The 23,829-nt window shown below is 38.9% G+C and overlaps 2 protein-coding genes across 2 annotated transcripts in view; one reads left to right on the top strand and one right to left on the bottom strand.

Moving 5' to 3' along the window:
- IGFBP7 (insulin like growth factor binding protein 7) overlaps positions 1-925 on the top strand; it is a 79,691-nt gene extending 78,766 nt beyond the window's left edge. The window contains exon 5 of the mRNA XM_517274.9: positions 364-925. Within this exon, the coding sequence (XP_517274.3) occupies positions 364-383 (20 nt within the window). The 3' untranslated portion in view covers positions 384-925. The remainder of the gene's footprint in view (positions 1-363) is intronic.
- POLR2B (RNA polymerase II subunit B) overlaps positions 542-23,829 on the bottom strand; it is a 52,352-nt gene continuing 29,064 nt past the window's right edge. Inside the window, exons 11-25 of the mRNA XM_054683100.2 lie at positions 21,222-21,365; positions 20,839-20,978; positions 20,626-20,737; positions 16,075-16,229; positions 14,491-14,689; positions 14,004-14,172; positions 10,743-10,839; positions 9,483-9,577; positions 8,148-8,398; positions 7,977-8,066; positions 7,614-7,721; positions 6,723-6,836; positions 6,187-6,347; positions 1,297-1,492; positions 542-801 (exon numbers count right to left, since the gene is read on the bottom strand). Of these exons, the coding sequence (XP_054539075.1) occupies positions 712-801; positions 1,297-1,492; positions 6,187-6,347; positions 6,723-6,836; positions 7,614-7,721; positions 7,977-8,066; positions 8,148-8,398; positions 9,483-9,577; positions 10,743-10,839; positions 14,004-14,172; positions 14,491-14,689; positions 16,075-16,229; positions 20,626-20,737; positions 20,839-20,978; positions 21,222-21,365 (2,121 nt within the window). The 3' untranslated portion in view covers positions 542-711. The remainder of the gene's footprint in view (positions 802-1,296; positions 1,493-6,186; positions 6,348-6,722; positions 6,837-7,613; positions 7,722-7,976; positions 8,067-8,147; positions 8,399-9,482; positions 9,578-10,742; positions 10,840-14,003; positions 14,173-14,490; positions 14,690-16,074; positions 16,230-20,625; positions 20,738-20,838; positions 20,979-21,221; positions 21,366-23,829) is intronic.

The following is a 23,829-nucleotide window of genomic DNA, read 5'->3' on the forward strand; positions in this document are numbered from 1 at the left end:
GCGTTTGAGTCTCAGCTCTACTACTAATTATTCCTCCACTTTACCTTTTGAAGGAGATCCGGACTACAAAGGAAAGGTCTTTAACCTCTCTGAATCTCATTGTGAAATGTGCTCTTCCAGTTCTATAATAAGATGTACCTTTGATGCATCAACCAATACAGCAAAATTGCCTTTCATAGCTAAAATCATGTAACTCGAGTTCCACAGAGCACTCCAGCATATCATTTATACAATTACTCATATATCCTTTATCCCCATATTTTAACATCTTCATTTATTTGGAAACACTCAACTACCTGCCAATTCAAAAGTCAACCACATCCCCATATGTAACTAATTTTTATCTTTTTTTTTTTTAAACAGGTGAAGGTGCTGAGCTATAAACCTCCAGAATATTATTAGTCTGCATGGTTAAAAGTAGTCATGGATAACTACATTACCTGTTCTTGCCTAATAAGTTTCTTTTAATCCAATCCACTAACACTTTAGTTATATTCACTGGTTTTACACAGAGAAATACAAAATAAAGATCACACATCAAGACTATCTACAAAAATTTATTATATATTTACAGAAGAAAAGCATGCATATCATTAAACAAATAAAATACTTTTTATCACAACACAATACATATTTGTCATTTTTAAAAAGCCACACAATAGAAACAAGACACCAAGATATTTAATTATCTTGTTGACTCCTGTAAAATAGCTAAACACTCATCATTCGCGGTGCAATACTCATAGACATAAGTTCCTGAAACAATAGTTTGCATGCATAAGGCATTCGCACCAAAGAAATCTGAAAAGAAAAAACAAATGGTAATTAGCAGAATTGTACTGAAGTGACCCCACTTCTCTACCCCAGAAAAAGACAAAGATCTGGTACTGTAGATAATGAATAAATGAGTGGAGCTGAGAACACACATTCTGCTACCTCAGCTTATGGTGGTTCTTTCTCCTAGTAGGCTTTGGTATTTTACCCATTCTGCCAGACATAATTTATATTCACCCACCTCAACTAAAAGGTTTTCAAAAACTCATTGTTTAAAATCCCTTGTACAAAGTCTTATTATTTCCAAAAGATGAATAGCTTAGAGAAATTACCACACTAAAACCTAAACTGGTTTTTAGAAAAATCAAATTATCTTTTCCTTATTTAGAACTAGGAATCTTACAGAAGCATGCTATCAAAATTGTGAAAATGCCAATCTGTTCCACCACACTAAATCTGCCTGGATAGACCAACACAGTTTCCTCTAAACAAATATCAACAGCCAGTAAAGTCTATACACACCTGGGTTTTATTGCGGCAGCCCCTGCATTCATATGTATGGGTCCTGGTGTTGGCAATCGCCATTATTCCACAAAGATTGCAAACATGAACCTGATATGGATCTGATGCCTCAAACAATCTTTCCCTTAAAAACTGGGCTGCTCCATGGGCAATCTGACAATCTCGTTCCATTTCTCCAAAACGCAGGCCACCATCACTGTTAAGAGGAAAAAATTATTACTTTGTACTTATTTTTTATTATAAACACCGCCTTGAATAATGGCAAAGGTGGAGAATAATATTTGCAAAGACGGAGAACTAGGCTCTAATTTTTATACCCTAGCATTCTCTCTATTGGTGGGGAGAGGAGAAGTCTACCAACTATTTGACGTGCATTAGAAAGTCCCCAAATGGGCTAAGCAAAGTGGCTCACCCCTGTAATCCCAGCACTTTGGGAAGCGGACTGGGTGGGTCTCTTGAGCTCAGGAGCCTGGGCAACATGGCGAGACCCCATCTCTATTTTTTAACAAATAAAAATAAAAACAGAAGGACTCCCCAAATGGAGTGGATACATTAGATTCTTAAGTAGAGCATTTAATTTTCCTCATAAGACACAATAAAGCATAGAGTGGAGGTTCATCATGCTATCATTTAACTTTCTAGAATTCAACTCTATACTAAAAAAATGAATAATGAAAAAGACAATCTAAATAAGGCAGCTTGTCAATGGAATGACTGTCCCAGGCAATCAACCTTGAAATCATAAATACATGTTGGCTGAAGTAATGGAAAGAACAGGTAAATGATAATAGGTTTCCCCAACATAAGAAGTGAAATAAATGCATTATTCAGATGTCCAGGCAAATAGATGGTGATGGCTTCCTTAACATACTTAATATCCAAAATACACAAAATAAAACCAATGGGTTTATAATGATATTCCACCAAAACAAAAAAATCATTGGTCGACTTCGGACCACTGATCTGGATGATTAGACAACCAGCTCACTATTTTGAAAACTGGTAAATAAAAAAAAGAGAATCAAGCATTTATTCCTGCCCTTACTATAAGAACAACATCACTAGGTAACCAAACAGTTGAGGAAACAAAGTTTTAGAAGTAGTCTGGCTAAAAACTGAAGAAGGACTGAGAAAAAATAGAATGGTATCAGTTGGAAATCGCTATTTAATTAAGGTCTTTAGTAATAGCTGCTAAAATCATAAAAAGAAAGGCAACCAGATACTGGAAGTATAGAATACCACCTATAAAGTATTACTGCCAAAAAACTCAAACCCTAAATCTCAAGCCTCAAGATCTAACTATTTACAAAAAACAAAAAACAAACAAACAAACAAAAATCAGCAATGCACAGCATTTGGGATGCAAGCAGCAAAATTCAGTCTCAAGCCCTGGACAAACAGTCCAGGTTGTTCAACAAACAAATTACAAGGGGAAAAAAAAGGTTGGAAGGCAACCAATAAATTCAAAAAAGGACTTATGAGACACTATCAATCAATTGCAAAGCATGGACCTTATCTGTATACTGATTAAAACCAACAAACCTTTAAAAAACTTATGCAATAATCAGGGAAATGTAAATCTGGATATTTAATACTAAGGAGGTACCGTGGTTAGGTTTAGTGTTCTAATCTTTTAGAGCAGAGGTTCTCAGAGTGTGGTTTATGGACCGCCTGAGAGTCAAAGCTATTTTTAATAGTAATACTAACAACATATATTTGCTTCTTTCACTGTGTTTACATTTGCGCTGATGGTGGAAACATGAATAAAACTGCTGACACCTTAGCAGAACTCAGGGTAGCAGAACCAAACATTACTAGCAGTCATATTCTCCATTCAAGTGAAGGGGAGAAAAGCCAGTTTTACTTAAAAATGTCCTTAATGAAGCAGTGAAAATACATAGTTTTATTAAACCTTAACCCTTGAGTATACATCTCTTTCATATCCTGTGACTTTTAAAAAAATGAAAGTCCTCAACCAGGCACGATGACTCACACCTATAATCCCAGCACTTTGGGAGGCCAAGGTGAGAGGCTGGATTGAGCCCAGGAGTTCGAGACCAGCCAGAGCAACACAGTAAGACCCAGTCTCTATATAAAAAATAAAGTAAAATAAAATGGAACACTTCATAAGCACTTCTACTGCATAGTGAAGATGACTGTCTTGAACAAAAGCACTTGCATGATTCTGAACTAGTCCCTTTTAACATGGAGTATCTTTTTTACTCAAATAGCCAGCTGACACCAACTATGTTAACTCATCAACATGTTAACACCCATGATGTTAATTCAGACTTAGAATTAAGTTGATGATGTTGTAAATATTTGGCAGACAAAGAAATGAACAAGAAGAAATGAAAGCAAACGAAAAAAGTAAGTCTTTGAGGAAAATAATTTTAAGTATTTGTTGAAAATGATGAAAACTGTGAGCTTCAAGCAAAAATCAGAATTTTAGGAAACTTCTATGCACCACTATGGGCTTGATAGCTTCCTGATATATTTAAAGGCTTTTCTAATGACATCAGTAGTCATATTAACAAATGCAATTTTTTTATTATAATGAAGTGTGTTAACATTTGAAAATCTACGTAACTCAGCAAACCAATATTTTCCAAATGACCAATTAGGATGCTACAAATTATGCATGTGTAAAAGATACATCTGAAGTACAAGACAAACCAATGAACTTCAAACATAAAAAATACAGAAGGTTCATTCATATGGTTTCAGTTTCTACATCAAAACCAACCTTTGAGAAACTACAACTTATCGTTTTGGTGTAGTATCAAAAAAATATCCATAGGCCAGGCGCCTTGGCTCATGCCTGTAATCCCAGCACTTTGGGAGGCCAAGGCAGACAGGTGGATCACTTAAGCTCAGGAGTTTGAGACCAGCTGGGAAACATGGCAAAACCCTGTCTCTACTAAAAAATATAAAAAATTAGCTGGGCTTGGTGGTGCATGCCTGTAGTCCCAGCTACTTGAGGCTGAGATGGGAGGATCACCTGAGCCTGGAAAGTAGAGGCTGCAGTGAGCTGTGATTGTGCCACCACACTCCAGCCTAGGCAACAGGGATGAAACTGTCTCAAAAAAAGGGGGGGGGGGGGCGGGGGAGGGGGGGGCTGGGCGTGGTGGCTGTTGCCTGTAATCCCAGCAATTTGGAAGGCCAAGGCAGGCGGATCACTTGAGGCCAACCGTTTGAGACCAGCCTGGGCAAAATGGTGAAACCTTGGCTCTACAAAAAATACAAAAATTAGCTGGGCATGGTGGTGCACACCTGTAATCCCAGCTACTCGGGAGGCCGAGGCACGAGAATTGCTTGAATCCGGGAGGCGGAGGTTGCTGTGAGCCGAGATCGCACCACTGCACTCCAGCCTGGGTGACAGAGTGAGACTGTCTCGCAAAAAAAAACCCAAAATATTCCTCTCTTTCCAACCACTTATTTGCATGAAATCAGAACTTCCTCATATACTTAAATATAAAAAATAAAATACTACAATGGAATGAATGCAGAAGTAGATGTAAGAATCCAGCTGTTTCTATTAAGCCAGGTCATTAGAGAGATTCGCAAAAATGTAAACCAATGTTATTCTTGTCACTAAATTCATCTGGAAAATAGATATATTTTTCATTAAACATGGTTTTTTGTTTTGTTTTGTTTTGTTATCGAGACAGAGTCTCACTCTGTCGCCCAGGCTGGAGTGCAGTGGCACGATCTCGGCTCACTGCAACCTCCACCTCCTGGGTTCAAGCAATTCTTCCCTCAGGCTCCCGAGTAGCTGGAATTACAGGTGTGAGCCACCATGCCCAGCCAAAACATGTTATTTATGTTAACATGTAATGAGCTTATTAGCATTTTTAAAACAATAAATTTAAAATCTCAGCTTTAACTTCTAATATGATAAATATCAATAAATACAACTCACATAAAACAAAAGCATTTTGGGTTCCTGGGATCAAGACATTTGAGAACCATTGTTTTAAAGATATACACTGAAAAATTTATAGGAGAAATTATATGATGTCTGGGCTTTGCTTAAAAATAATCAAGAGGGCTGGGTGCAGTGGTTCACGCCTGTAATTCCAACACTTTGGAAGGCTGAGGCTAGAGGATTGTGGCCATGAGTTCAAGTCCAGCCTGGGCAACATAGTGAGACCCCCCGTCTCTACAAAATTTTTTGTTTTTTGTTTTGAGATGAAGTCTCACTCTGTCACCCAGGCTGGAGCACAGGGGTGTGATCTCGGCTCACTGCAACCTCCGCCTCCCAGGTTCAAGTGATTCTCATGCCTCAGCCTCCCGAGTAGCTGGGATTACAGGTGTGTGCCACCATGCCCGACTAATTTTTTGTATTTTTAGTAGAAACGGTGTTTTGCCATGTTGACCAGGCTGGTCTTGGACTCCTGACCTCAGGTGATCTACCCGCCTTGGCCTCCCAAAATGCTGGGATTGCAGACATGAGCCATTGCGCCTAGCCTCTACAAAAAAAAAAAATTTTTTTTTTAAAGGTGTAGTGGCACATGCCTGTAGTTAAAAAAAAGGTTGGAGGACAACCAATAAATTCAAAAAAGGACTTAAGAGACAATATCAATTTAGCTACTTGGGAGGCTAAGGTAGGATTGCTTGTGCCCAGTTCAAGGCTGCAGGGAGCTGTGGGCATGCCACTGCACTCCAGCCTGGGTGACAGAGTGAGACTCTGCCTTTAAAACATGACGATAATATCAAAGGTTAGAAGGACAGAGATGAATGCAACAAGACTGGCCATCAGTCGATAATTGTTGAAATGGGGGTAACAGGCACACAGGCATTCACTATACCACTATCTCCATTTTGGTGTGTCGACATTTTTCATAATATAAGGTTAATTAATAATAATGATGATGATACAGTTCTTACCGAGATCTACCCTCCATGGGCTGTCTGTTGAGGATCTGAATAGGTCCCCTAGCACGAGAGTGAATCTTATCATCCACCATATGCTTCAAACGCTGGTAATAAGTGGGGCCAATAAATATTTGTGATGTGATTTTTCGACCAGTGAACCCATTGTACAGGACCTGCAACAAACAGATTTTGAAGTGTAGACCTAAAAATTAAACAACGTCAAAGAAGATATGTGTATATATTGTGTTACTCCATTTATATAAAAATCAAAGCACAGAACTAATCTATAATGTTAGCAATTAAGAGAGTAATTAGCTTGGGGTGGGAGTGGAAAGGTAGCGACTGAAAAAGGTTCAGTCGCTACCTTCACATTTTTAGATCTTGGTGTTAGTCATGCAGCTGTGTTTACTTTGTGAAAATTCATCAAGCTGTACATTTCTATATGTGCACATATGATACTTCAATAAAAGGTTATACTGTTTCAGAATAAAACTACACACATACAAAAAAAAACAAGTGGCAAATTACTACTATAAGAGCAAATATACCTCATTTCCTCTGAGATGATAGCCATAATCAGATAAAAGATTAGAAATCTTCTGCACGTTAACAGCATCATTAAATGGAGTGGCATCACCAATTTCACCCTTGTTAGCCGATACCTTTTAAAAAAAAAAGTACTCTTTAAAATGTTGCTTCAGTCTGTCTCCCCCTAAAAGTCATATCAATAAAAATGCATTCAAAAAATTTTTAAATACTTTTAAAATTTGAAAGTATTATTTTAAGTATTTTAAAATTCAAAGATTTTGAACTCAAAATCTATGTTATGGAAAGCTGTGATATATAAGGTTCATTTTATAATCTTACACAAAATATTTAGAACAAATAAACTTGCTTAAGAAAGAAAAACTCAATTATAAGTATTCAAATAGAAGTCGATCCATGGGATCAGGTACAAAAAGAGTGAGACTCCTAAGTACTTCAGATGGCTCAAAGGAAAATGACATTTTAATGCCCTAAAACCAAGCCATCCATATGTTAGACTATTACCACTTTACCTTAAAAGAATACTTAAAAATAGAAAACCTCCACCAAAAGATGCAGGCAGAGCTGATAATAGAACTATAAAATTATTAAGTTCACATTGAACTCTCCATCAACAAATTAACTGTTCATCTACAGAAAAGAACTAGTCAAAAGGAAAATCACATATGTAAGTATTAGTTGAATGTAGTATATCTCACAAAAATTCTGACTTGTCCATAACTTTGTAAATTGCCAAAAAAAATGGCAGAATCATAAGCAATCTGAAAGCAGAAAAGTAAGTCTCACACTAGCTTTTCACAAAGTACCCTGGCTCAAATTTGAGAGCAATCACCTATCAGAGTTTTAGAAGAAGCATCAGCTTAGAATCTATATTTTTGAAGAATATCTCTTACCTTCCCTTGAAGGCATTCAATTAAGTGACCAATAGTCATACGAGAGGGGATGGCATGGGGATTGATGATGATATCAGGGGTGATACCTTCACAGGTGAAAGGCATATCCTACAAAGAAAAATTTTAAAAGGGACTTAAAGATACATATACTAAACTAGAACTGACATTTCAGTTCTCCCAACTGAATTACTGTATGTCCCAAATTCTGTTTAAACATGGTATGTTCATATACTTATTCAACAATAAAATCAAAAAGTTCAACCTGTATCATCTTTGAGCTCTTAAGTTAAAGCAAATTTTGATTTAAAAAAAAAAAAATTTAACAAAACTGGTTTGGGCATGAGGGAGATCAAAGATACCTACCTCTTGTCTATACTGAATACCACAAGTACCCTTTTGACCATGTCGACTAGCAAATTTGTCTCCAATCTGTGGAATCCTAACAGAGCGTACCTAAATTCATATAAAAATAAGTTAGTTAAGTGGATTTGGTTTACTTTCTAAAATTAGCTACATGAACAAAGTTGTACTCACCCTTATTTTACAAAATTTATATCCTTCCTGGTTGAGAGTTACCATAACCTGATCCACAATGCCCGTCTCGCTAGTTCTGAGAAAAGTGCTACAGTCTCTCTTGGTATAGCGTCTATTGGTGCTCTCCAATTCATCTTCATTTTCAGGCAAGGTGACTGTTTTGCCTATAATAACATCATCTCCTGATACACGAACCCCTGGAGCTATCAAACCATCATCATCCAGCTTGTCGTAAATGGCATGCCTCATGCCTGTGAGGAAATAGACATGGAATGTCACATAATCCCCAACAAAGATTAAAAACCACATACATGAATCAGTTCCAAGTCAGAGAGAAGGCCACAGGAGTCTCTATACCATGAATCACACCCTTATTCCAAATATTACAAACTATTCTGAACTCTAATACTACAGTCCACACAGAAAACAAAAAAAAAAAGTCTATGAAGGAAAAGAACATTGGAATCAGCATTGGGAAAGCAGATTCTTCCATGACAGACATTTATCGAGTGACTTTGGATATGTTTTTTGTCATCTTCTGATTTCTATATTACAAGAGAAAGAATATCTCTGCCATCAGTGGGTACAGGAGAAAAATTTTTTTAAATTAAAAAGAGAATATCTATGGATGCCCTCTGCACACATCCTCCCACAGAAATTGTGGATTTCATCTTAACTCAATCTTAACTCCACTGGACATCAATTCACTACTACACAGAGCCACCCAATGGAAGGGGAGTAACAGGAAGATGGCAAAGGAAACAAAATACATTTTACTTCATGCAATGCTATTCAGAGTCAACACTGTAGCAGAGATACTGCATTTCCCTGGAACATCCCATCCATCCCACTGCATAAGCAGGTTTTAAGTGTCTGTCAAAATAAATAACTAGAAAGTAAGTTTGAGTTTTCTAGAAGAAACAACAAATGCTAGGTATCCTCTTCTCACTGGTTATTTTTTAAATGTTTACAAATAATGTGGCTGAACAAATATTATGATCACACCATAATTTAGAAAGGAAGGGGGGCAGGTGTGAAGTGTGTCCCCAGAAATTGCATGACCTCTCTGATTTCCTAAACTCCCTCCTCAATGCAGGACCTACCAGGAAGGAAGGTCTATAGCAAGCTCACTCCTAGGTGCAGAGACTTTTATCAAATACACATATTTTCTTAGATGTGAACTCTAAGAATAACATGAAAACACACTTTCATTGCACAAAAAAAGGGAGAGGAGGACGGGGGCAGGCACAGGGTGACACAACCCATCAAAATCACTTAGGAAAACCACAGTAAGTTAACTTTGGATTCCATCATTTAAATGTTAGTGTCACTTACCCTGGCATGTTTCACGTGTAGGCTTCTCAAAAACTTCTTCTTGATCGAATCCTTTTTTAGACTCCTGTTCTTTGTATGAGCGATAGAAAACAGACCTAAAAACACATGGTTCTAAAGGTAAAGTCTATTTTCTTTTAACAAAAGGGCTGAGACTATACAAACAATTTCTCATTTACTTGAAATTTGGGAGACAATTTAAACTATGAATCTGGGACAACAGTAACTGCATTAAGGGTCTGAGTTAAACTCTAAATGTTATCACATGAGTTATACATATGTAGCATCTGACCCATAACCTTAACCACCTAGTATTATATGTCAAAATGGAAGAGACCCAGGGGTCAATGAATCCAACCTCCAACACATTTAAGAATCCATTACATAATAACCCTGAAAGATGGTCACCTAGGTTCTACTCAAACACTTCCAGTGAGAAGTTTTAACATTGCCTGAGCATGGTGGCTCACGCCTGTAATCCTAGCACTTTGGGAAGCTGAGATGGGTGGATCAGCTGAAGTCAGGAGTTTGAGACCAGCCTGGCCAACATGGTGAAACCCCGTCTCTACTAAAAATACCAAACAACAACAACAAAAAAATGCTGGGCGTGGTGGTGCATGCCTGTAATCCCAGGTACTTGGGCAGCTGAGGTAGGAGACTCTCTTGAAACCTGGGAGGCAGAGATTGCAAGTGAACCAAGATTGCACCACTGCATTCCAGTCTTGGCAACAGAAAGACTCTGTCTCAAAAAAAAAAAAAAAAAAAAAAAAAGTTTTTACATTAAGCCATAGTATCTATCCTCTGAGTTCTAGTGCTACCCTTTGAAACTACACAGAAAAAGGAAAATCCATCTCCTCTACTAAATTCCCAGTTTTTAAAACAATCTTTATATGCCTTGAATTTGAGGTCTGTTTGTCGACAATCAAACTGAAGCATAATGGAAAAAAAGAGTGAAAAGAAAACACACTATAATTTTAACAATAGTTATCTATGGATTCTAAGTTATTTTTATTTCTTCTTTGGACATTTCTATATTATCTAAATGCAACTGTATATTTCCTTACCAAAAGAAAGGCTCAAAATACTAGCATTTGAAAATCCTGAGAGATACAAGAAGTAGTATCTTCAGCTGTTTGTGACCATCAACCAGTCCTTCCACTTTCTGGAGTGCGGCGTAGTTAACTGTATTTTAAGAACTTTTCTTGAATAAAAAATTAGTGTTTCCACTGTATCTGTGTTTTGACAAATTTACAAAATACTAACCTGAAGAAGCCACGGTCTACAGCTGAACGATTCATGATAACAGAGTCTTCCTGATTATATCCAGTGTATGATGCAATGGCCACAATTGAGTTGATGCCTGCAGTGAATTTAAGAGCATAAATTAAAACATCACCTGGAAAACAGAAAAACTGCCCTTTCTTTAAATCAACTTTAATTACATCATATTTGCCATAAATGCTTGGGTGTTTGTTATCATGGTAACTGCCAAAGTCTATTCCTCCTGGAATAGCAATCTGTGAGGCAACTACTCTGATGGCTAAATATCTCCCACAAGCAAATCCTAGGACTAGTCACTCCCAATGTATCCATTCTTATAGTAAGTGATTACACATGAGTCACCTCCTACTTAGAAAGTGCCTCCCCAAACCAAGTTTCCTGATCCTCATAGCAACTCTGTGCCATAAACAAGATAAGCATTATTATTCTCATGAATCAGAGGAGTGAATTAATAATCTACCCATGATCCCAAAATTAATAAGCAATAGACTCAAGCCCCAGCTTTTAGGTTTGAAACTGATACTACCCTATTCCCCTCTCCTTCTGCCACCAAGAAAGTATCATATCTTTTCCACCACAATGAAATTCTTAGTTGCTGCTGCCAAAACACTTTGTTTGATGAGCCCATAAAATAACTTGATATTTAGGTCGGGCATGGTGGCTCACGCCTGTAATCCCAGCACTTTGGGAGACCGAGGCAGGTGGATCACAAGGTCAAGCGATTGAGACCATCCTGGCCAACATGGTGAAACCCCATCTCTAATAAAAACACAAAAACTAGCTGGGCGTGGTGGCACGCGCCTGCAGTCCCAGCTACTCGGGAGGCTGAGACAGAAGAATCGCTTAAACCCGGGAGGCAGAGGTTGCAGCGAACCGAGATCGTGCCACTGCACTCCAGCCTGGTGGCAGAGCGAGAATCCGTCTCAAAAAAATAAAATAAAATAACTTGATATTCATAACCTGGATATCATCATGAGGAAACAATAGTCAAACCTAAATTGAGACACAATGCAAAAATAACTTTCCTGAACTCTTCACAAATGTCAAGGTCATGAAAGACAAGGAAAGACTGAGAAACTGTTCTAGATTAAGGAAACTAAAGAACCATGCAATTAAATGCAATGCACAATCCTGGATTAGCTCCTAGACCCATTAAAGACATTGTTAGGTTTGAATACAATAACAGTTGCTTTCTCAAAAAAAAAAAAAAAAGACATCATTAGGACAACTGGCAAAATTTGAATTGAGGACTGCTGACTATATGGATATCAATGTTACCCTGATTTTGATGGCTACACTGCAGAGAATGTCCTTGTTCTTAGGAAACACATACTGAAGAATTAAAGAGTGATATGGCTTCATGCCTGCAACTTACTCTCATGTGGTTCAGGAGGAGAAATAAAAAGGGAGAGAATAATAGAGCAAATGTGGTAAAATGTTAAAAGTTTTTTTAAAGATGGTTATGATGGGCTGGCCGTAGTGGCTTACATCTGTAATCCCGGCACTTTGGGAGGCTGAGGTGGGAAAATCACTTCAGCCCAGTAGTTTGAGACCAGCCTGGGCAACAAAGTAGACCCTATCTCTACAAAAAAATAAAAGACTTTCAAAATAAAGATGCCATGATGAAGTCAGGAATAACAGAACTGCAGTCCCTGCCAGCCATGACTCTCCACTTCACACCAGTACCAAAGGAACATTTGTTTTCAAACCTAGTCCTTCTGTATATTTATTTTCCTCTCTAGCCATAAAGAAACTGTATTATCTAAATGTTGGAGGAAACACAGCACTGCAAGCACAGCCCAGAGATACATGCCTACTGTGTAGACAACCTAACAGATTTTGCTTTTCTAGACAAGAGGAACCCCTTGTGGAGGATTTTGAAAATAAGTAATTTTAACCTATGAGAATTTGCTATCAAAATGGTAGAGCCCCATTACAGTACACTAAAGATAAACTTTACTAACAAATAACAAATGTTACCCACATTCAAAGCCAAAAGTCTGTTAATACAAAAGATAACAGCGCCAAAGAACTCTACTGTCTCCTTTAATAGTCAACACTCATACCCTTCAGATTTCTCTTCACCATTTTACCCACCATCCAGTCTCCCTGAGAATCTCCTACAAACCCGGAATTCCCCTCCTTATCAGCTACTTCTCAAATCTCTCTTAATTTCTCTTCCTGGTGTCTAAAATTGTCTGCCTCTGGCCTTTTTCTCATTCTAAATTCTCCTTAGGCAATTTCATAGTAATCTATAATTATCATTAATAAATTAAAAATTTTACATCTCTAGACTTGACCTTCTTTCAAATCATGTTTGCAACTCACTGTTGGAAGTTCACGTCTTAGTGTTCTGACACTAAGACACTAAATCAACGTATCCAAAACAAAATTATTGTCTTACCTCTAAAACCTCTTTCCCCTTCTAACATGTTCCCAATCTTATTTTTCCCCCAACCTATTCAAAGCACCTCTCTCTAATCACCCAAGCCACAAACACCAACAGTATTTCCAATTCCTCTCTTCATTGCTCCACACTCAACCAGTCATCAAGTCCTATGAAGTGTATTTCAAAAGGTATCTTACCCATCATTCTTTTTCATTTCTTTAGGACCTTGCCATTTCACATTTATACTACTGCAAAAACCCCTAAATTAGCTCCCTGCTAATACAGTACCTGATTGTAATCTACCCTTTATGCCACTGTCAGAATGGTATTCCTAAAACAAATTTCTAATTGTATTACTTCCCTGATCCAAAAGGTTGGGTGGGTCTCCGTTTTCAAAATAAATTCAACCTGTTCAAGCTCTCTCCACACTGAGACCAAGCTTTCACACTTCCATATATTTACACTCCACTCCCACTAAGCTGACATGACTAACTGTACCGTACATTTTGCATGTCTTCGTCCATCTGGGCCCTTGCTTAAACCACCTCTCAAATGCAAATACCCCTTCATCAATTTTGCTCCAATCTAAAATGCCACCTTCTCCATGAAATTGGATCTAGACTTCCAACAGGAATTAATTGCTTCCATCAGTCTGTGCTTCCAAAGGACTTTGTACCTCCACCAAAACACTTTCCACATACCTACCTTTTTATTATGTTCATGTTTCCCACCATATTATAAATTCCGTGAGAACAGGCACTATGTCATATTTATTTTTTAATCCTCCCAAGCACCCAGAAAAGTGCCTTAAGCACGGAAGGATCTTAAATAACGTGGAGCAAAACTGACCATACCTGCTGGCAGCTCTCTAAATCGTAGATATTCCATAGACCGTGTAGTCACAAGTGGCTTTTGAGGATAATAGAGAACATGGGCCAATGTGTCCATGCGAACATGGAAGTTGGTGATGTAAACTCCCATAGCCTGCTTACCCATAGCAGACTGGTATGTGTTTCTAGGGGACTAAACGTAAAAATGAAAAGCAGAAACAACAAAAAGTTACTATCACTAATGGAAAAGACTCTGACAATAAATCAAAAGAAATATGATTGGTAAAACTCCTGATTTTTTTCAAAAACAGTAAGTAATAACCATTTGGAATAATCAATTACGGCTCTTAACCATGAAACACAACAGCAATTATATCAAATACTGATTCCGTAGGAGTTAATAGCCTTTTCATTAAAAGGCTTTTTCCCTCCAGATAAGACTACAGAGTTACTTTCAATTTTTATTACTTCTCCCAATTCCTCACACCAGAAGACAAAAAGTGATACCAACCTGGTTATGATCAGGAAAGGGAATAATAGATGCACAGACACCAAGGATCATTGAGGGATGAATCTCACAGTGTGTATATGTGGAACAATAAGCTACTTCTTTCTCCTGTAAATCATCTGGAGTCATTGCAAGCATCACTGTTTCTTCTTCCAGGGTATCAATATATTCCACTACCCCACTGGCCACAAGATCCTGCCAACTAAAAAAGAATTCACTCAATTTTCTATTTCCTGAAGTATTTTAACTAACTATTCCTCCTACTTAAAAGTATTCCTATATTTATATTTAAATAAGTTTAATATTATATATTAAATATACATATATATTTTTATATATATAGTTTAATATTACATATAACTGACCAACATAGTTACATGATTGTTGACAAGTGAAATAGGTAAGCTGCTGGAGAATAAGCACTGGAAGAATACACACCTAACTGTTACCAGTATATACTTGTGAAGAAGAGAGTATACATTGGAGGGCAATTTTTTAAATTTATCATACATATTGTTTGAATGATTTTTATATTAGTATACATAACTATACATTCATATTGCTAAAAAATAAATATTTAAAGCAGCTTCATCTTTTTACTAAATTTCTTATTATATTATTCATATTATTGTCATATTATATGTAATAATTTAGATTATATAGGTTATTTCGCATTATTACTATTAATAGATTTTAATATATCACAAAAACTTTTTTTTTTTGAGACAGGGTCTTGCTCTGTTGCCCAGGCTGGTACAATCAAAGCTCACTACTCCTGGGCTCAAGTGATCCTCCTGCCTCCTGAGTAGCTGGACTGCAGGTGCATTCCACCACACTTGACTAATTTTTTTATTTTTTGGAGAGATGAGAGTCTCAATATGTTGCCCAGACTGGTCTTGAACTCCTGGCCTCAAGCAATCCTCCCACCTTGACCTCCCAAAGTGCTGAGATTACAGGCATGAGCCACTACACCTGGGCAATCAAAAGACTTTTAAGCTTAAATAAAATCCTATTAATTATCTTGCTTCATAAGAGAAGTTAAGAAAAACAAATGTGACTCCTAAGGATACAGAGTTTTTTCGGGGCAATGAAAGTATTCTAAAATTAAGATAGTGGTGATGGTTGCACAACATTGCAAACACACTAAAAACCACTAATTGTATACTTCTTAAAAATCGTTAACTTGCCGGACGCAGTGGCTCATGCCTGTAATCCCAGCACTCTGGGAGGCTGAAGCAGGCGGATCACCTGAGACCAGGAGTTCAAGACCAGCCTGGCCAACATGGCGAAACCCTGTCTCTACCAAAAATACAAAAATTAGCTGGGTGTGGTGGCACACACCTGTAATCCCAGCTACTACGGTGGTTGAGGCAGGAGAATTGCTTGAACCCAGGAGGTGGAGGTTAGTGAGCCAAGATCGCATCACTGCACTCCAGCATGGGCGACACAGCTGAGGCTGTGTCAAAAAAATAAATAAATAAATAAAATTAAATAAAAATATAAAAAATTAAAAAATGGTTAATTTTACAGTACGTAAATTCTATCTCAATTTTTAATACACACATTTTTCTCACTGCATGTTTTTACCTATAGTTGTTATATTCTCTCTCTTTCAATTGGTCAATATGCCTCTTCTTCAAAAGTAGCTTTTGTTTTTCCACAATCAGAAGTGGTCTACAAATACGGCCTGCATCTGTATAGATCCGAATCTCCCTCTCTCGAATATCTCTGATCATAGAAACCTACATATAAAAAGAAAAAACAGTTCCACGAATTTTTATTTTCTCTTTATTATTAGGCTTAGTTAAAAATACAATACAAATCCTACTAAATTTCTGGAGCAACCAATTTATCAAGTAAAATGTGCAAATCTTAGTTTACCATTGTTTAACATATTAAAAACTTAGGTATAATTTAAAATTTTATGAATGAAAAATCTAACCTTGGCAATTATAAACCTGTACAATACTATCTGGTAATAATGTCATGCAAGTTAACGTAGGAAATATTTTTTCAATACCACAAACACTAGTATATGACAATTTCTTATTTTGGCTCTTTGCTGATGACATATATCTCACCCTGTAACCTTTCAAAAACCAGCCCTATATCACTTCGCTTTGACCATACTTTCCCAGTCATTAGCCTGACTTCTCACACCCACCTATCAGACGTAAGCCTGACTACTCACACCCACCCTCAGACAAATGGCTTATAGTCTAGCTATCTAATACAGTGGATAGCCACATGCGACTGAGCACTTGAAACATGGCGATTCTGAACTGAGATGTGTTGTAAGTATAAACTACATAATGGATTTGAAAGACAGCACCAAACCAGAAAAAAAAGAACGTAAAATAGTTTACTAATAATTTTTATATTAATAGAATGTTGATGTAATACTTTAGGATGTATCAAGTCAAATAAAATATGCTATTAAAGACCAGGCACGGTGGCTCAAGCCTGTAATCCCGCACTCTGGGAGGCCGAGGTGGATGGATCACGAGGTCAGGAGATCGAGACCATCCTAGCTAACACGGTGAAACCCCATCTCTACTAAAAATACAAAAAAAAATTAGCCAGGCGTGGTGGCAGGTGCCTGTAGTCCCGGCTACTCAGGAGGCTAAGGCAGGAGAATGGCATGAACCCGGGAGGCAGAGCTTGCAGTGAGCCGAGATCACGCCACTGCACTCCAGCCTGGGCGACAGAGCAAGACTCCGTCTCAAAAAAAAAAAAAGAAAAAAAAAGACCAGGCACGGTGGCTCACGCCAGTAATCCCAACACTTTGTGAGGCAAAGGTGGGCAGATCACCTTGAGGTCAGGAGTTTGAGACCAGCCTGGCAAACATGGTGAAACCCTGTCTCTACTAAAAATACAAAAATTATCTGGGCGTGGTGGTGTGCGCCTGTAATCCCAGCCCCTCAGGAGGCTGAGGTAAAGAATCACTTGAACCCGGGAGGCAGAGGTTGCAGTGAGCCAAGATCATGCCACTGCACTCCAGCCTGGGCAATAGAGTAAGACCCTGTCTCAAAAAACAAAACAAAACAACAAAACATCAAGTTTTTCTCTAAAATGAGTCAAAAGACAAGAAAGAGAAAAATGTTCCAAGTTCCTAGTCTACTGCCTGTCCTTAGAAAAGTAATTTAAGGAGGAACACTGTGAGCAAAAATATCATGAGTAGTATTCTAAAGTCCAAGAAAGATTCTTCTTTCAAATGCACCGCCTTAAGTTCTTAGAAAACTAACATTCCTAACAGCTCTATGGGTCTTTTTCTCTTTTTTTTTTTTTTAATATAAACATGGTCTTGATATGTTGCCCAGGGTGGTTGGTCCTAAATTCCTAGCTTTAAGCGATCCTCCCACCTCAGCCAGCCCAAGTTATGCCATTACAGGCATGAGCCACCACACCCGACCACTCTACCTCACCCACCAGCTGTTTTTGTAAACACAGTTTTATCCGTTTATGTATTATCTACGATTGGTTCTCATTACAACAGCAGAGCTAAATACATAATACACACTATGTGATGAACAAAACCTGGGTGTGGTGGCACACACCTTGTGGTCTCAGCCACTTAGGAGCCTGAGGTGGGAGGATCGTTGGGGCCCAGGAGGTAGAGGCTGCAGTGAACCATGATTGTGCCACTGCATTCCAGCCTGGGTGACAGAGAGACATCCTCTCAAAAAAAAAAGAAAAAAAAAAAAATACAGCCAACCTACTGCATAGCTCCCAACACTCTGGGATGCCAAGGCAGGAAGGACTGCTTGAGCCCAGGAGTTCAAGACCAACTGGGCAACATAATGCCCAGATTTTTTAATCTATTAAAAAATACAGAGATAGAGAGATAGAGAGACAGAGAGAGACATTTTTTTGAGCTTTCTCTTAGCCTTGCCTGCCCTCAAGTGAATCACTCTCTTCCTGCCTTCAAGCTGTAAATAAGCCTGGGTCAAAACCCAGGGCCAGGCTGGGCTCAGTGGCTCACACCTGTTATCCCAGTACTTTGGAAGGCCAAGGCAGGCAGATGGCTTAAGCCCAGGACTTCAAGACCAGCCTGGCCAACTATGGCAAAACCCCATCTCTACCAAAAATACAAAAATTGGCCAGGCGCAGTGGCTCACGTCTATAATCCCAGCACTTTGGGAGGCTGAGGCAGGTGGATCACCTGAGGTCAGGAGTTCGAGACCAGGCTGGCCAACATGGAGAAACCCAGTCTCTACTAAAAATACAAAAATTAGCCAGGCATGGTGGCAGGCACCTGTAATCCCAGCTACTCAGGAGGCTGAAGCAGGAGAATTGCTTGAACCCGGGAGGCAGACGTTGCAGTGAGCCGAGATCATGCCACTGCACTCCAGCCTGAGCAAGAGAGTGAGACTCCACCTCAAAAAAATAAAAATAGAAATACAAAAATTAGCCGGGCATGGTGGTACACATCTGTAATCCCAGCTACTCAGGAGGCTGAGGCATGAGAATTTCTTGAACCTGGGAGACAGAGGTTGCAGTGAGCTAAGATAGCAACACTCCACTCCAGCCTGGGCAACAGAGCCAGACTCTGTCCCCGCCCCCCAACAACAACAACAAAAAAACACTCAGGGTCTGCTGCTGGAAAAGGCCCAGAACAACCAAACTCTCTTCTCTGCTGTTTTAGGTACAAAGACCAGCTACTGGCTAAGCGTGTTCAGTTTCTCTCAAAAACCACTTTCACCCAAGGTATAGATTTGGGAAAATTAAAAGCCTGAACTACATTCCGCAAACAGTATACTAAAACCCTTATTTGGGAGAGTAATAAAGTTCACAATATATTGTAATGATTTTTTTTTTTTTAAATAAATTTTTGGAGACAGAGTCTCACTCTGTCACCCAGGCTGGAGTACAATGGTGCAATCTCTGCTCATTGCAACCTCTGCCTCCCGGGTTTAAGCAATTCTCATGCCTCAGCTTCCCGAGTAGCTGGGACTACAGGCGCATGCTACCATGCCCGGCTGATTTTTTTATTTTTAGTAGAGACAGGGTTTTGCCATGTTGGCCAGGCTGGTCTCAAACTCCTGACCTCAAGTGATCCGCCTGCCTCGACCTCCCAAAGTGCTGGGATTACAGGCATGAGCCACCAGGCCCGGCCTTATTGTAATGATTTTTTTAAAACCCATCCTAATCCCAAAGCACTTCAATATCCTCCAAAATATAAAAGAATCTATTAGTGGTATATCACATTTTATTAATGAATTTCTGGATTCAAAGGATAAATCCCAGATGGTTATTCCCTTTTTAAAAGTATTCTCAGCTTTATAAAAAGATTCCCAAAAGAATTTTTACTTTAAAATGTAATTTGAGTTCTAAAATATAATTTAATAATTTAAAATGTGCCAAAATTTTTGGAAGCATGCATCCAAAGATTAAAGCAAGCAATAACTTCTTTTTTTGAGATGGAGTCTCGCTCTGTCGCCTGGCTGGAGTGCAGTGGTGTGATCTTGGCTCACTGCAACCTCCGCCTCCTGGGTTCAAGCAATTCTCCTGCTTCAGCTTCCTGAGTAGCTGGGACTACAGGCGCGCACCACCACGCCCAGCTAATTTTTGTATTTTTAGTAGAGACAGGGTTTCACCATGTTGGCCAGGATGGTCTCAATCTCTTGACCTTGTGATCCACCCGCCTTAGCCTCCCAAAGTGCTGGGATTACAGGCGTGAGCCACCATGCCCAGGCTTTTTTTTATTTTTTGAGACAGAGACCCACTCTGTCACCCAGGCTGGAGTGCAGAGGTGCAATCTCACCTCACCGTAACCCCCGCCTCCCGGGTTCAAGTGATTCTCCTGTCTCAGCCTCCCGAGTAGCTGCGATTACAGGCCCATGCCACCATGCCTGGCTAATTGTTGTATTTTTAGTAGAGATGGGGTTTCGCCATATTGGCCAGGCTGCACTTGAACTCCTGACCTCAGGTGATCTGCGCCTTGGCCTCCCAAAGTGCTGGGATTACAGGCATGAGCCACTGCACCCGGCCTAGCAATAACTTATAATTAAATTTACACTTTACAGTTCAAGGGAATAAAGTTCAAAGAAAAGATGCCAATGCAAAGATAACTTTCACTAGTCGTATGCCTTGTTTAAAAATCTCACAGTTCACACCCTCTTAACTAAAGATTCTTACCTCAGACACAATGATGTCCATCTGACGTCTCAATTTCCTTAGGGTGTTCATAAGTTGTTCGGGATCTTTATGTATTCCAACCCAGCAGCCATTAACAAAAATCTTGGTTGCACTACAATGAAAAAGCAAAAGCATTTTACACTTAACAATTCTATACTAAGCAACAACTAAAGATTAACTATAGTTTAAAAAACTAATTCCATCTATACACACTCAGCAATAGCTGCAGGAGAAATTTCTTCTAAATTTTCCATACTCCATTCTTCTAAAAATTCCAGAATTGGAGATGGTTGAGATCCAACTGAAATATATGCCATCAAGGCTAAATTCTTCACAAGTCCTACAGCATGGCCCTAAAAAATAAACCAAGTATTAGTCATTCTGATTTTACATGCCTATCAAACTTCTTTTCCATAAACATTTTTCCTTCAATGTGATTTCAAGATTTCTTCTTACTTTCTAAGAATACAATTATAAAAAAAACTTATTTCTAAACCACTCTGCATAATTTTTCAAACATCTATTTCTAAAAGTAATTATGCCCTACATAATTACCCACTGACTTTTTGTCCTGAATGTAAATTCTAATGTATTACCTCTGGGGTCTCGGCAGGACACACCATTCCCCACAACGTATTATGCAACTGTCTTGGTTTTGCTAGCTTGCCGTCTCTACCAATAGGAGAATTTAAACGACGCAGGTGAGAAAGAGTAGACGCAAAAGTCAGGCGGTTTAACACCTAGAAAAAAACAGCCAATCTTTAAAGTCTGGACATTTCTGTGATTCATACTATTACACTGAGGCAAAGTCATATTTTTACATATAATCTACTGAGTATCAAACTGTTCCCCATTTCTCTATTCTTTCCCTGAATAATGTTGTTTGACACTTTAACTTATCTGCCACTTGCAGCAGGGATGGCAAATATATTCAAACATACCACATAAATATTCTGTTTATGGTCTCCAAACAAACACTAGGACATTAGTTTCATGAAGGCAGGGAATTTTTTAAAATTGTTTTATTCTCTGTTGTATCCCAGCACCTAGAACAGTACTTGGCATTCATTAAGTACTCAGTAAGTGTTAAGTTAAATTCTACCAACTCACACTCCTCTGATCATAGCAGACATCACTAATCCATCTCAGTACTTTTTCCAGACTGAGGCCTCTGAATCTAATAGAAAAATGCAAACATCCATTACTAATACTTACAGGATACTAAGCAAGATTTTATTTATAAATAAGATAATATTTAGGGCAATATAAAGCAGACAACTCAAGCTCTATATTATTAATTATTTATAAATCTCCATCTTCCCCCAGTCCTTAAACAATTCAAACTTTCTTCCTCTTTCCTAAGTCTTCTGTCGTGGATAAGCAGCATCACCTTTCTCTCAAACTGGAAATCTCAAAATCATTTTTGTCTCCAAGTTCCTCCTTCCACACATCTATAAACATACCCTATCAATTCTATTTTCAAATATGCTAAAAAACCTAGCCCCTCCCTTCCCAATGTCACAGTAATAGACCAGCCCATTTCCCCTCACCTATACTACGTCCATCAGCTCATAAGTCCCTGCCTGGTTCCCTCCAATCTACCCTCTTCACTTGCCAGAATTATTAACACTTACCCACTTAAAAATTAAACAGGTAGCCACTGGCTACAGAAGAGCACAACATTAAAGTCCTCCTCAATGAAGCCCCAAAAACGACCTTCCCCTACCAGTCTCCTTACACTCCTGTACTCCACTGACATCACCATACACCCTCACCTCCACACCTTTGACCATGCTATTGCCACAGAATGAAATGCACTTCTCCACTCTGCTCTGCCTGGTGAAATGATACCACCTCTACAAAGCCATCTGACACACCACCAGGAAGAACTACTCTCTTTTCTGTACTCATTGGAGTTTTCAACCATTCTACTAATCAATCACAAAGTCTTACGAAACTTACTTCCTAAATATTTCTAAAATTTACTCTCCATCTCTACAAAACTGCTCTAGTCCAGTCCCTAATTATTTCTCACCCCAGGCTGTTGCAACAATCTTCCTGCCACCAACCTTGCCCTTCTCAAGTCTTTTCTCCACATTGCCAATTACTGTGAATCTGTCCAAAAGAACAAAAATGACCATGTCACTCCTCTTCATGAGCTGGTTCCCATCCTCCTAAGCCTCCACTTTGATTTGAAAACCCAGAACTGCTCTAGCTCCCCCAACAGACACACATTCCTTCCTGCCTCCATCTCTTTTAATTCAGAATATTAAGAAGTTCTCTAAGCTCTTTTATGAGCTGCTGGTTCTACCTACCTCACAACTTGGGCGTTTTCCAAGTACTCTTCAAGATTCAGTTCAGGTGTTACCTCCTAAACAAGAACTTCTTTTCACCTTCTCAGGCTGTGCTAAGTATCTTTCTCCAGCATTTCCACAGAGCAGCAGTGCACATCTCTTATTATAACAGTTACCATGCCATGCTGTAATTATCTGTTTACATCTACAAGCATAGACTGTCAACTACTGAAGATCAGGATCACTGCATCTCCAGCATGTGGCAGAGTGCCTGGCACATCACAGGTCCCAATAACAATTCCTTGAACTGGGCCAGGCACGGTGGCTCACACCTGTAATCCCAGCACTTTGGGAGGCCGAGGCGGGCAGATCACGATGTCAGGAGATCGAGACCATCCTGGCTAACACGGCAAAACCCCGTCTCTACTAAAAATACAAAAAATTAGCCAGGCGTGGTGGCGGGCGCCTGTAGTCCCAGCTACTCGGGAGGCTGAGGCAGGAGAATGGTGTAAACCCAGAAGGCAGAGCTTGCAGTGAGCGGAGATCGCCACTGCACTCCAGCCTGGGCAAGACAGCAAGACTCTGTCTCAAAAAAAAAAACACCGATTCCTTGAACTGAATTTGCAATGTGGCATTTGTCATAACACAGCACAGGGCATAGTGAGCTACACATGAATGAATCTGTTTCCTCTGCTAGATGCTGATGAGCTCCCTGAGGGCTGAGATCAGCATCTCATTCACGTGTGTGAACTCAGTATCACAAATATCAAATATACCCAATAAATCCTTACTGAATTAAAAGGAATTTAAATATTAACTTTGCTATCAGTAGCCCCTCAAAATTTCTTACAGCATCCAGATTTCTAGGAAAAAGGAGCTTGAAATTGGTGTCCGAATGCCAAATCAATCA

This window comes from Pan troglodytes, chromosome 3 (assembly GCF_028858775.2).
Source record: "Pan troglodytes isolate AG18354 chromosome 3, NHGRI_mPanTro3-v2.0_pri, whole genome shotgun sequence".
NCBI lineage: Eukaryota > Metazoa > Chordata > Mammalia > Primates > Hominidae > Pan > Pan troglodytes.